Source organism: Periplaneta americana, chromosome 3, assembly GCF_040183065.1.
Source record: "Periplaneta americana isolate PAMFEO1 chromosome 3, P.americana_PAMFEO1_priV1, whole genome shotgun sequence".
NCBI classification, from domain to species: domain Eukaryota; kingdom Metazoa; phylum Arthropoda; class Insecta; order Blattodea; family Blattidae; genus Periplaneta; species Periplaneta americana.
This window is the reverse complement of record NC_091119.1, coordinates 189,204,805-189,220,207: the sequence shown is the minus strand read 5'-3', so window position 1 is coordinate 189,220,207 and position 15,403 is coordinate 189,204,805. Positions and strand designations below refer to the sequence as shown.

Sequence of the window (15,403 nt, the reverse complement as noted above, 5' to 3'; positions counted from 1 at the left end):
CATCACTTCAGCTTTACAAACCTCAAAACTATTTCTGTACAGAATATACAACTTATTGCATGTTACATTACACGAGATTACTGTACAACAGTTTTTCCCAACCTCAGGCATAATTACAACTGAAACTATGTGTTGCTTTTTTAAACAAAATATTTGAGATGCAAACCTTGAAATTATATTCCTTGGTCAGTGTACCATTGGGAGCAAGACAGATGACAGTATTTGGAACAATAGTACTTAAAATCATATGTACTTGTAATTTTTATGACTGTAAGACAGTTTATGAACACAAAATTGAACAAATAGAATTTTATTTCTGCATCATTTATGCCATAAGAAATGTACTGGAATACACAATGTTTGCTTTCTGGTTACAACTTTGTGATCTAATTTAATTCTAAAGCTGCTTATACAAGATCAAATTTTCGTCAAATTCAACGCATCACAAGATTTTACAACATTTGCCAATACTTTACAAGTTTTATTGTCAAAGCACTAACAATACTTTAAAAGTCTTTGACTGTCTTGAAAGTAAATAAGAACATGCTCTAATCATCCAGACTTGACAAAAATTCTTTGAAGATATTTACCAATGAAACGAATAGAATTTTTTTTTTTCTGTATCATTTATGCCATAAGAAATGTACTGGAATACACAATGTTGCTTTCTGGTTACAACTTTGTGATCTAATTTAATTCTAAGGCTGCTTATACAAAATCAAATTTTCGTCAAATTCAACAAGATTTTACAAGATTTGCTAATACTTTACAAGTTTTATTGTCAAAGCACTAACAATACTTTAAAAGTCTTTGACTGTCTTGAAAGTAAATAAGAACATGCTCTAATCATCCAGACTTGACAAAAATTCTTTGAAGATATTTACGAATGAAACAAATAGAATTTTTTTTCTGCATCATTTACGCCATAAGAAATATACTGGAATTCACAGTGTTGCTTTCTGGTTACAACCTTGTGATCTAATTTAATTCTAAAGCTGCTTATACATGATCAAATTTTCGTCAAATTCAACGCATCACAAGACTTTTCAAGACTTGCTAATACTTCACTAGTTTTATTGTCAAAGCACTAACAATACTTTAAAAGTCTTTGACTGTCTTGGAAGTAAATAAGAACATGCTCTAATCGACCAGACTTGACAATAACTCTTTGAAGAAATTTACCAATGGGATTCAAATATGTTATATGGACAAAAAAAAAAAGTGTTCTGGCCATGAAAATTTATTTCCGAGTTAATCCAATCACATGAATTAAACCCATTCCTGTACGCTGTGAGTTCTGTGGAATACCACAATAAAAAAAAAAAAAGAAAAATAATGCATACGAGGAAATCACAAGGCAGATATCTCGAGTTAAATATGCATATATTTTTAATGAAGAAGATTCTAACCTATAATCTAGGCGAATAGGCTTACCAATCGTAAATATTTTGTTTTAAAACAACATGCAGTCACAGTATTCTTCATTTTAGGATACCGTAGAGTTAAGTAATTAATACAAATATTGTTTCCTATAGCCTAATTATTCTCAAATTAAAATTATTTTTACCTTGCCTTTAATAGCAGTCTGAAAATTCAATTAGGCCTATATATTGTAATATTTGGTAAGTAAGCCTACATAGGTTATAATTAACTTGAAACACATGTTTTAAAATCTTGTCAAGTCTTTAGTGGTATGAAACCGTATTTGACAAATATTTTTCAATATTGATCGATCTTTGATAAGTTTCCCTGTAAATTATTGAATTGGAAGAAAAACTGGATCGTGTCCAGGCAGCTTAAGAAGCTAAATTGTAATCCACAAACATTTCTCCAATATTAGAGGTATAGTTACATTAACAGATAAATGACTGTTTAGAGGAGTGAACATATATTACATAAAATATTATTTGAAGTGTTTCAATACGAAAGTAAAACATTAAAGTTTTTCTGCATAATTCTAAGTAAATCAGGTTTATTTCAATCATATGTAAATTCATATTTTAATAATATAATTTACTTATGTAGAAAATAAACAACTGATCAAAATGTAAACTTGAAAAAGTTGTAACCAAATCACAATCGATCATAATAAAAAAGGCAAATAAGACATACTGGTACAAATCCATAATTTTTAATTACAACATAATTTTGTTTAATATAAATTCAAGTTTTCTTCTATTCTACTCTTCTAACTAAATTTTCCAAAAGCTATGATCTATATACGGCCAGTGTCACGCCTCCTATAATTCTAATTTATTTGAAGGGCAATTTGAAAGTACAATCTAACTATAATTTAATGGTAAAGTACCTAGGGTTGGGATGCTGTAAATTTTAGTTGATTTAGGGCCATAGCATAAAAATGTAACCGTTAGTAACAAGTCTGAAAAATAATACTGTATGCAGTTTAATGTATGTAGATACACAAAAATATTTGATCTATTATAATATAAATATAAATAATTTTTAAGTAAATATAACCTCTCTTATGAAAAAAAGAAGTTTATAAGACAATTCAACTGGCATACACATTATTTTTCAGAAAATATAATAAACAGGCTTATGTACAAATTAACACAATTTCTACATTTTCATGATGTTCTATCTTATTTGTTACATTAAGGAAAAAATCAATTATCTACGATGAGGTTTAAAATGATAATGCATAGGGCAACTTAGAATTTTCTTGGACACTTAGTGACAAAATTTTGCCATTTAAAAATTACACGTGTCTTGATTACTTTATTTTTTCATTTTCATGACAGAAGAAAAGTTAATATTAAGTAGTAAAAGTTGTTTTTGATACAATTTGTTTATATTACCGTATTCAGTCTAAAAGACTTGTGACAGTAATGTTGAAAGTCAATTACAGTACCTTCATAAAAACAGCTTAGCAACCGTTTTATTATTAGAGTCCAACTTTAAGTTATTTCTGTTCTAGTTAAATGCAACGAACCTCTGGAAAATTCAAAATGTTTCTTAGGTACGGGTAAAGAGCAATCTTTTTCACTATGATTTCATTTTCATGCCTGCTAAACGCTGTTAGGAAATGTTCCCTATATCCATATTTGAATAGTACTGGATATTACACAAAAGAATATTTCGAATCAATATATCATTCATTGCTAAATGTGCTAATTTTAAGAGCTCTACTCGTATACTACACTAATGGCCAGTTTGTCCAAGTAATGTTTAATTTTGCTTAACGAATGTTAATTTATTTTTAATGCTTTGTTAATGTATTTTCCATTTGTTCAACATAATTTTGTTTAAGATAACCAACACTTAACTATAACATCTGTTAGCACTATTTTAACTACTCAACAGCAGTTGGTAATGATTCTACACATGTAAGACAATTTTTGATTGGCTAAAATTAATCTTTAAATTCTATATTATAGAGTGAGTCATGAAACTTGCATAAAATGACAACCTATTATAGTAGGCCACGCTCCATAAACAAACAGTTGACAAATGAAAGTTGTAGGTGACGTGCTGAATAATAATTACAAAGTAAGGTTATATTTCCTCATTGTTATTATGGATATGAAATACGAAAGAAATAAAATAACACTGATGTATTTGAACAGTCCAAAGTATTTTTTTAAATGTTATATTACCAGTCATATGCTAAACATTCCTACAGAGAGACACAAAATATTAATTTCGCAACTTCTGTTAGAACAGCTGTGGAGACATCGGCATATTTAACTAACTGTTAAACGAGTTAACTGCCCGAAATCCTACATTTAAAATTAACGAACTGTTAACAATCTGTTAAACCAAACTGGTGTTGAAAACATACAATTTTATTAATTAACAAACTGTTTAGAGTTTAACAGTCGTTAAATTTTCTAACAATACTTGGAAAAACCGGCCATAAGTATCGTTTGAAATTATTTAAGTAATTACTTATGACTTACCGGTAGGATTAATCAGAGACAATTTTCACACTAATCTAAATTTTCCTACAATTTTTGCATAAAATATTATTTCTACTTCGAAAATAATGTCAATAATCCTGTGTGTGACAGCCCATGGAGGGTCTAGACATACCAGTCGACTGCTGGCTTCACTTCCTCAGCAGAGAGAAAGAATCATGCAACTAGTAGGGGGATAATATGTAGTTAGCACCATGATCCTCCCAGCCATCAGCTCTTACAGAATCAGATTTCGCTACTTACTACAGCTTTCCAAATTCATCACTATGCTGGGTGGGTAATGGTTCCATTTATTGGTTGAGATTTCATGAGAAAATTTCTTCTCTCAAGAAGACCCAAACCAGCACTAATATTGGCTTTAGAGCTCGATGTTATAGTGCGAGACTTTTCTGCTTCGATCATAATCATCAATGGCATGACGGCCCTTCATGGGCCCCGGCCTTCTTCAGAAGTTTTCGCCATTCCTCCCAATCCAATGCCAAACTTCTCCAATTTCTAACACCCAAAGTCTTGATGTCAACCATCACACAGTCTTCCCATCTCATTCTCGGTCTCCCAACCTTCCTTCTTTCCATCGGAATAAATTTGAAAACTCTCTTCGCAACCCTATCATCTTGCATTCTCACAACATGCCCAGCCCAATCCAATCTTCTTATTTTTATACATTTAACAATGTCCGGCTCATTATGTAATCTGTACAGTTCGAAATTATATCTTCTTCTCCATGTTCCGCTTTTTTTCTAACCGGTCCAAAGATTTGCCTAAGAATCTTTCTTTCAAATGTACATAATAATGTCGCTTCGGACTTCGACAATGGCCAAGTCTCAGATGCGTAAGATAGTACAGACCTTATAACAGTTTTATGCATCATAATTTTTGTATTCCTAAATATAAATTGAGATTTCATATGTCTTCTAAGACCATAAAAGCATCTACTGGCAGATAATATTCGTTTTTTTATTTCAGAACTAACATTATTTTTGTTGTTAATTTCAGAGCCAAGATAGATAAAACTATGGACAGTTTCAAATTTAAAAGAGCCTATTTCCAAGTAAGGGGGGTCCATTTATATTAGCTCTCGTGACTGGCATATACTTTGTTTTTTCTCCATTAATTTGTAAATGCATCTTTATTGCTGCCTTTTCCAGCTTAATAAAGGCCTCTTTCATTGCTGCCTGACTTCTTCCTATGATATCTAAGTCGTCAGCGTAAGTCAGCACCTGAATCGACTTATAGAAAATAGTTCCCCTAGTAATAATACGTGAATCCCTCATGACTTTCTCCAGTGCTATATTAAAAAGGAGACAAGCTAGTGAATCTCCTTGTCGGACGCCACACCTAGTAGAAACAGGGTTAGACATCATGTTTCTGCTTCGATAATAAAATATTTTATAACAACAAGAAAACAACCTATTACGATATTATCCTAAAAAATACTCGTAATTTTATTTTTGCATGCCACTATTTTGTGTCTACCAATTTAGGTTATAAACAAATATGTGTCATCTGCTCCATGTTTGTTACACAAATTCAGACACAAACTCCACATACCCTAATGAGACATGCTTCACTACTGCTACAAAACTCCCAATACATTCAACTATACATGTGTTAGTATTTAGGCAGATCCCGTTCGACAAGACAGGCAGTGGTGTCATTCAGCTGGTTTGCACTGATTCTCCTAAACCACTTGTTAAATTTGTCACAGTTTGTAGAACTGATTTGTAGCAGTTCGTAAAACTGGTTGTTAAATATTTTAAGTTTAAAAATTAGCATTTTTACAGAAAGGAAGAACATTAATTTGACACGAAATTCATTGGCTCTTCAATATGGCAGTAAACATAATGCAAAAATATGAAATACTCCAAGTACAGCTAGAATCGATCATATTTTTATTACATAGTTATTTTCCGTCCAAGTGTGCAAGGAATCAAGAGCAGGACACAAATATGATTTTGCCTGCAATCTTAACACCCATCTGCAACTACTTTGAAAGTCGTCTACACTTTCCTTGTTGAATGCTAATACTGCATAATATAAATTAAATGCTGTTTCAAAAACATGATTTAAAAAATGGACTTCCAACTGCAAAGTACTCTATTAAACTCATTAATAATACACTTCGTTTTCCTCTTTTAAAACTTCTCCTACAATGGTTATTCCATTTCAATGATATAAATTATTTTTTCATTAAAAGTTGTCATGGGAAGTGAAAGGACTTCTTTTTGGCGCTAGGGGAACTTCATTTAAGTTAACCAAAACCATTCTCCTTTCTCTTAAATTTTCTAATGAGGACATTAACAAAATTTGTCTAATGGTATTGAGATATTCATTATCCATTTTACACAATCACTTGTATAATACTATGTAATATTTTTTTTTTACTTCATTTCATTACTCTTCAATGTATTTTCATCTCATGTTTCTCCGAAATCAAATTGTACTTTATTTTTAAATTTATCATTGTTCCGTATTCTCTCCGCAATCATATTTTATTTTTAATTTAACCTCTGCTTTGTATTCTGGATCCTAGTGGTCAGCCGTAGATTTTGGCCAGATGTCCCAAATTGTGGAATTTGTGTGTTGTGACTAAAGTGAATGCATTATTAGTCAATGGATCGGTATATATAGGATTTATTAAGGCTATGGATTGGGGGCAGGGGGAATTTTGTTTTTAACTTTAATAATATAATAATGTTTCAGTTTTCTAAATATGTGCTTATTTTGGTCCTATGACAATTTAAAGCTCCTCAGGACAATTTAAAGGGACAAACAAGTGTGTGGAACTGCAGCCCTTTAAACTGTCTTAGTTGTCATTTTGACAGACTTTGTTCTTCATTCTAACTAATTTTACTTTTCACTCATTTCATATTTTGCGCTGTTTTGTAGGAGAAAAATGTGTGTGGTACACGTGTATAGGAAGAAAGAATATCGATAGTATATATCACATACATGCTGTACTTTGATACTTGTTATCTCGATTTTACAATTTTCAACACTTTGTAACATTCAAAATGCTCTAATGAATGTAGTTTTCCTCCAATCTCAGAGAAATTTTGCACAGAAGTTCACAAAAGCATGTGAAGTAAACTGCCAAATATTGTGTTTTCGTCTGCTATTGAAAGTATTCAAGTCACCATCTGCTGAGGATGTGATAAGTTTAAAAAAATTGAAAAGCAATTTATTCCTGATAGATGTATGTGTCATATTTTACATACATCTATCAGGAATAAATTAAATATAAATTTAAAGAAAAATTATGTAAACTTTCAAAATTGGGACAATTACAATTTAGTATTAAAAATAACGACAAAAATTAATTATAAGTAAACTAATTGGAATATCAAAGTGAAAATTTGTGTATTGCATGTTCACATTGTAAGAAATATGTGGTAAAAGTTTCAGATTAATTGGTGTAAAAATGTAGAAGTTACAAAATTCAAAGGTCCATAGCCTTAATTAAAGCCATCTGCCCTGCAATAAGGGTGACCATAAGGATCCAGAAAACTAATACATACACAGAAGTTTACAATGAAAATACATATAGCAACTTTCTAAAGAAAATTAAGGAGAAGGTGAAATTATATTACTTGAAACAGAGATGGAATTGCAAAATTTGAATTGAATCCTTCAGAATTTTTCTATGGATTTTCTCAATATTGTAAAATGTGAATCCCATAAATTTTAATAGGTTATAGGTAGGTCTATATGTGGAGATGGTACCACGAACTCCGAAAAGAAGTCCGTGTACTGACCAACAATTAGCCACGATGTTATACCGCTTGCTAAAATAATACAGTACCGGTATGGTGTTGCTACGAACGTATTGTGTTGAGCATTTAATGTTAAATTAACTTGATGTAACACTAGAGGATGTAAGTGTATGTGCAGATGCATCTTCGGATGTTTCAAACATCACATCATTATGGTCAGATGTTCAAAGCCAATTAGTTGATGTTGTGAATATTCCTTTCTTTGTGAAGGAAGCCAGAATTTGCAAGTTTTTAAATTACTCGACACAAGATTCTGCAGTAGCATGTTGCATTGCAATTTTCCTTCACTTCTAACTGCTTAGTATTACCTTACGTAATATTTTTGATATTAAGATTATAAAATTTTCGGTAATTAGAAGAGAGAACCAGATGTTAAAAAATCAGAATGAATTAGAATGACACCACTGAGGATATGGATACTTCTGAAGGGAAAGGTTTGGTCCCTTACATGTAAAACTCACATAAAATCGATGCCGTGGGGTATTTATATTTCATTTGAATGCGCACTCTTACTTCATTAACCTTTAGCTGACAAAAACACAAATATCTGAACTGCTCTACATAATGTCAATTTTCTTCACTGAAGTCATGTTGATATCTTCTGAGTTTCGAGTAGTGCTTGATGTAATATGGAAAACATTATATTAATATATTATAATTCTTGTGAGTTCTGTAATCATTATATTAAAACCAAGGTTACCAAAATTAAATCTAATATTTACCACTGAATCATTTACCGCCATTATTGAATAATTTCTTCAGTAGAAATCTATTTAAAAAAGGTAGGCTACACAATAACAAACGAATATGTGCATGAATACAACACTTCTTAAGTTTCTAACCTTAGAAGAAAGAATATTATAATGACAAAAACGTTTTTTTTTTTTTTTTTTTAAATTTCAAGTGTAGTCTCTGGAACATGTTTTTCAGGTTATACGACAAACATTTAATGAACAGCTAATTCCTTCATTTTACAAATGTTTCTTTCCACTCTAATTTTTTTAAATAAATAAACTTGTTTTCGGATAATTATATTTATGATCTAAAGTCGAAAAAAAGTACAGACCAGCTTGAAGAAATGACTAATTATTCAGATCTGAGTCGTTAAAGCATAATCAACCATGAAAACTTAAAAATCTTCGGGTTTTCCACACTTTTACATTCTCAGCTTTTTTTTTTATAAACATTGTTAAATATATAACCTCTATATCTAGTTAGTCATTGAATGTTACAGTTTTATTAAAATCTGGTAATCCAATTCACCTTGTAATAGACAAGCATGCTCCACGGAATCTCCAAGCATGAAATATTGTATAATAAGAAACGAGACAGTCTTGCAGATGTCTCAGCTTTATTTTAAATCATATATGCTTAGCATTTCTTTCCATTCACTTCATTAGTATTAGCATCAGCATCGGGATTATTTGTGTTTTTACTGTTTTTACACCTCCCTCCCAACCTCAAAAATTTAATTATGGTATATAAGTAGACAGCAAAAGATGGGAACAGCTTTAAAATTAAAGAAGTGTCACTAAATGTTCTGTGATACATTCTCAAGAATAGAACTGAATTACTAAGATAAAATTACGTCTCTTGGCACTTAATTGTAAACATCAAACTGAAAAAGAGTGTATAGAGATGAATTTGTGTCACACAACACGTATGGTACAGGTCGAAATGCAGATTTTTTTTTTCTATATTTTTTTAAAATCCTAAGGCCATGAATAAAATCCACAGTACCAGTACCTATGTCGAATTATTATTTATTGTGTTTTGAAATTTAAACATGTATTTCACACATAATAATTTGTTTCTGATTACCAGAATACTAAAAAAAAGAAATGTCTTGCTATTTTTCATGTGAAAATACTTTCTGATAAGTAGTGAAAAGGTTTTAGATCAAAATATTAATTTCACGCAATATATTTGTTTAAAAAGAATGTGTGACTGAACATATAATTAGATCAAGGCTTGAAATTGAAGTGTCTTTTTGTACAAGTTGGCTCGTCTTGGATACAAAATTTAAAGTTTAAGGTATGAGGAAAGGAAATAGCTAATGATAATTGGAACCACCTGATGTGAAAAATGCTAAAGAGACAACGAAAAAACATGTGATATGCAGTGATTTGACCCACACCATACCAGTTGAAGGTTAACTCACTCGAGAATAGCTTGAATTTTTATTAATTTATTTCATTTGCCACAACAGCAATAGTGAAACAATCAAAGCACAAATTTATGTGAAAATAAAATAATCTTTCCTGACTTTTTAACAACTCGTTAGATTATAAATCTAAAATGCAAGCCAGTAATTTAAGTTGTAATGATGAAATGTTTTATTTAATTATTAATACATACTGAGGCTTAATGTTGGAGATTGAGATCTTAAGGTGCTTGTATACGATCAAATTTTCCTCAAATCCTATGCCTCACAAGACTTTTCCAACCCTTGCCAGTACTTTACAAATGTTATTATCAAATAAGATCATGTTCTAATATCGATCAAAGATTTGACAGTTCTTTGAACCAATGGGGTTAAAAAATATTATAGAGTCAAGAACTTTAAAAAAACATTGCGTTTTAGTAGAAGTTCCCCCCCCCCCCATTTTCATTTATTGTATTCCATAGAACTTACATCAGCACTGAAGCTTTAAGATGTGGAACAAGACAAGAGTTACATAATTTCCTGGCGAGATAAGGTGTTTTAATTCAATTATATTAATTAAACCATTCCTGTACATCGTGCATTCCATGGAATACCACAACAAAATGAAGAGAAATAATGTGTATAAGGAAACTGCAAGGTAGATACCTCGAGTTAAGTACCAATGCAAATACTAATAGTAAATATTTTTTCTTACAACAATATTCAATCGTAATATTCTTTGTTTCAGGGCACAGAACAGTTAAGTAAAACAAATATTGTTTCACTGAATAACTTTTCAATTTCTTTACTGTGTTCATTTTTAGGAAATTACCTGGCTGACTATTTTCGAAGTGATGTTCTTCATTGTTCAAAGCCTAGTGAAGATTCCGTGCTGTCTTCTGGTTTCCTGTTGTGGTGAAGTGTATTCATCATTGTGTAGAAAAGGGCGTGTGTTTTGAAATTGAGTCGAGTGTTAAGGATATGTTCTGGGTGTATTTTTATATGTTTGTAAATTTCATATTGTTCTAGAGTGTCAAGTTTCTGGTTTTTTGGCTGGATGTGTAGTATTCTCATGTCAGTGTCTATGTTGCTGTAGTTGTGATTGGAGTCTGTGATGTGTTCTGCGTAAGTTGAATTGTTACGTAGTTTGGCTATGGATTTGTTCCCTGTAACGTGTTTGAAATGGGCTTCCAGTCTGTCCAATGTAGAAGTCATTGCAACTGTTGCATGATAGTTTTTATACTTCTGTTAAGTTGTATTTATTTGTGTGTCTTGTCTGTGTGTTAAGATGTTTTTATAATGTGTTCTGTGTTCTGTATGCAATTTTGTAGTTTAGTTTCTTGAATTATGATGCAATTTTGTACATGTTCTTGTTTTCGTATGTCAATGTGATATATTTGTCTTGTTCTTGTGTTTGTATTGTGCTCTCTTGTTTGCATTTGGCCTTTCTTATGATTGAAAAGTCATGTTGAGTTCAGATAAGTTTATGAAATAATATCATATAATTAGTTTTTTATTTTTCAGTCAATCACTTATCATGTTATGATGGCAGAAATGGATTCTGTTACATCAAGATACAATGTTAATATATGTCACGAATATTTTCGACTTACTTTCAAGTCATCTTCAGGTGATAGTTTTCTAACAAACAAACATTTGAACTAGGTGAAAATATTATTTAAACACATTTATAAAACACTTGTAAATAGTCTGACCATGCATACTTTACAAAAAATGGTTGAATGGCGTACATAGTCTTAAAATTAAATTCACATACAGATAGAAAGCCTTCCAATGAACATAATTATAATACAATATATTGAGAGGCATGCAGTGTGCCTGAATTATGAAATTAAAAACATTTAAAATTATTATATATAAAACTGAAGACTAGGCTTGTTCTTTATGACGTTCAATGTATTGGAAGACTGTATGAAGTGGATGTAAAAGGAAATCTCGGTCTATTCGCCGTGGTGAGAGGCATTATGTCAAAGATGTACAGTGGAGGTTTTCAGATGATGTGGCCTTCTCATCTTAGCGTTACATGGTAGACTGTATATGTTTAAATAATATTTTCACCTAGTTCAAATGTTTGTTTGTTAGAAAACACCTGAAGATGACTTGAAAGTAAGTCGAAAATATTCGTGACATATATTAACATTGTATCTTGATGTAACAGAATCCATTTCTGCCACATAACATGATAAGTGATTGACTGAAAAATAAAAAAAACTAATTATATGATATTCTTTCTTATGATGTTGTCTATCAGGGGCGTATTTTGCGGGCTACCGGGGCTACCAGCGGTAGCCCAAGGAAATTACAAAAGAAAAAGTTTATAATATAACATAATGTAATAATTTTGTATTATTAGTTTTGCCATAGTAATTAAAATTAAAGTAATTGTTAGATATATTTTGTGTAATAATAGGGTCAGCGGTAGCCCAAACCCTTTAACCAGTATACGCCACTGTTGTCTATCTTGTTGGGGTTGTATCCATTTTCCTGTGCTATGTATTTGATAGTGTGTATTTTTTCCTTATAGTCTTGCTGGCCTACAGAAATGTTGATGAGTCTACGTATCATGGATCGAAATACTGAGCGTTTCTGTTGTGTGAAGTGATTGGAGGTGTTGTATATGTGTCTTACCATGGTCGTGGGTAATGAAGAACAAATATTGTTTTGCACAGTCCAGTTATTCTTCACAGGATTTACTTATTTATCTTGCAATTTGGTAGGTAGTTACAATGAACACAAAGCACACGTTTTAAAATCCTGTCAAATCTTTAGTAATACGAAACAGACTTTGACAAATCTTTTTCAATAATGATTAATCTTTGACAAGTTTTCTTGTAAATTATTGAATTGGAAGAAAGATTTGATCATGTACAAGCAGCTTCATGTACTGACTTCACAATCCTGTTAATAAATATTCAAGTTTTCTAATACACTCTATTTCAGATTGAGTTTCTTTTTATGATAGAATAAATGTGAATCCACCGCCCCAGGAAACTAATGACCAAAACCCTTGAGTTGCAGTATATACAGCCAGCGTTCGTTCGGCCCAGCCACCTGCTAGAAGCGTTGGTAAGAGGGTTAGTTCGCCGGCAATGTCAAAGTTTGTATAGGGACTGACCCGTGGCATCTGTGGTGGTGGTGCCACTGCTGCTGCTGGAGGAGGACGAGGGACACGTACACGAACACGGGGGGCATGTGACCGGCACCACGGCTGCCAGGGTCTCATCTGACAGACAGATATTGTTAGCCTCTCAATGGTTCTTCTGTACACGTCTTGATGCAAGTGACCCACTATTTATAGGTCTTCTTTACAACTAATTTTCCCTCCAATGTTAAAAGATTCATTCACCAAAGAAATATGACTCCAGATTTCATATATAAGACAACAGTTTCATTGCTCAAGATTGTGTTACAGTGAAATGTCATTTTAACGAATGCCGAAGTAACAAAGTGTACATTAAAATTGAGATGAATACGGTATACTCCCAATTATTCATGTGTGGATTACCCATTTTGCGGATTAATTATGCATGATGTTTGGTTCAATAGTCTTGCTGGCCTACAATATAATAAAATCATACAGTCGTACTTCCTGATCTACAGCTGGGCATACATAAGGGCTATTCCATATGAAATCGATCAGTAAAAAACCTCGCATTTTTTTAATACTCTAATTTTTTCCGCTATTTATACAAGGTGCTGAGGACAGTGCATTTTCAAAAATATACTATCGAAAGTCAAACGGTTTTCTTACTATTGAGCGACAAATTTAGCGTATTTGATAAAAACAAGCCTCTTTCAGCACTCAGAATTCTGGAACCATTTACTGCAGAACATTGAAGCTGACATTTAGTAGGTTATGATAAGAAGTAATACTTATTTTTATTGTATACAGAGAGACAGATAATCTGATTTTACTTACTTTTAGGCTTTTTGGCCATTTGTAAAAATGTAAAAAATATTGAGAAAAAACCTTGCATTATTAAGAGAGATTCGGCATTGTTTGCTTAGTGGCTCGGCAATAAGTTTCGAGGGCATTAAATAAATTATTTTCACACGCCTAGACTTGAACGGCGCAGTACCCCACACACTGGCAGAGAGCTAAAGATAAGCGAGCATTGGGCGTCATTTTACTCCCGTGTTTATGAAAACTTGTGATAAAGCTAGCCCAGCCATGACTGCTAGACAACACATCAAGTGTTTGTCTCCTGGCCTTGCTTGTCTCGACTACCTACAGTCAGCTGTTTAGCTCACGCGCATACTATTTATTTTCTTTATTTGATATTTTCAATACTTTCATATCAACGATGCGCCAGTAAAAAATATGTGTTTATTTGTACTTTCAATGCGGAATCTAACCATATATTTTAAAAATATTTTTCCGTGGGCAAAGGCGTCTTAATGAAGAAAAATCTAAATTTATCCATTTCCATAAAAAGTGAGAAAAACTGTTTACATGTCAATATAAACTTTAATTTCTCAGCATCAAAATAAACCATGATTTTGATCCTTGGATGAAAGGGTTTCGGAGCCACAACAGTTTAAAGTTGCTAATTTTATGAAAATACGATAAATTTAAATACTTTTAATTTAAACACTATGAAGTTCTGATGCCTCAAACTTTGCACAAAACATTGTATCACAGTTGTCAACGGACAGAAAAAGTTTCATTGCATTTAAAAATTCATTGCATTTAAAAATTGCAAGGTCAATTTTCTCTATATTTCAGTTGATTTGAGATGGAATAGCCCATAAGCTTTCAAAGGAAAGAGTGCTATCGAAATACTTAGGAGGAAAGAAACTGAATCTGCTTCTAATTTGAAACGTGGTCCTTGCAAATATATCCAGTAAAAGTCGAATATTTTTGATTATCCGGGCTTCTGGATTATATGTACCCATTCTCCTTGTTATTAACCTGAATAATTGGGAGTACACTGTAGTTTCAAAACTGGACAATTTCAGTTTCGGTTGGTTTTGAATAACACATCATTCTTTTTTAATTTACGAAGATTTTGATCTGTATTTGGACACAAATTAGCATGATCAATAGTCTCACAACTGAAACAATTTCATCATTGGTCTTTTTCGTTTTCCTGAAAAAAATTCGTGACTGAAATCATCCGGTTTTGGAAATAAATGCTACAATTATTTTAATGTAGCAACCAATATTAGTTGCATTTTTTTTTCGGGTTTTTAAATTTTTATTATAATGTCTTCTACAGAATTCCGTTATTCTGGCATTTCACTGTTCTTAAATATTATGAAAGTTTATACAATTTTACATATAACGATTTGCACTTCAATGAAATATAAAATCAAAGTTCCATTTGTGCTCCCAATAAGAGAAACAGAGAAGGAAGTCTATTGTTAATATTATTATGATTTTAGTTTTTGTCGTTCTGGTAACGACATTTAAGACATTCCATGGAAGAGATGTCGAATTTTTTTGTGAACAAATTATAAGCTTACTTGCAAATAAATTAAAAAAAAAAAGTATCAATACCAGTATATGTATGTTACATTCAAGT

General features: G+C 31.7%; 1 protein-coding gene across 10 annotated transcripts in view; it reads right to left on the bottom strand.

The window, feature by feature from the left end:
• Positions 1-15,403, bottom strand: part of LOC138696915 (semaphorin-1A) — a 1,424,789-nt gene that overhangs the window by 40,078 nt on the left and 1,369,308 nt on the right. For 6 of the 10 annotated variants that reach the window (XR_011331488.1, XM_069822398.1, XM_069822403.1 and 3 more), the window contains one exon: positions 12,994-13,101. The exons of the other annotated variants lie outside the window; for them this stretch is intronic. Coding sequence is in view for 5 of the 6 variants with exons in the window: in XM_069822398.1 (XP_069678499.1) it covers positions 12,994-13,101 (108 nt within the window). In the remaining variant the exon portion in view is untranslated. The remainder of the gene's footprint in view (positions 1-12,993; positions 13,102-15,403) is intronic. 10 annotated transcript variants of the gene reach the window in all.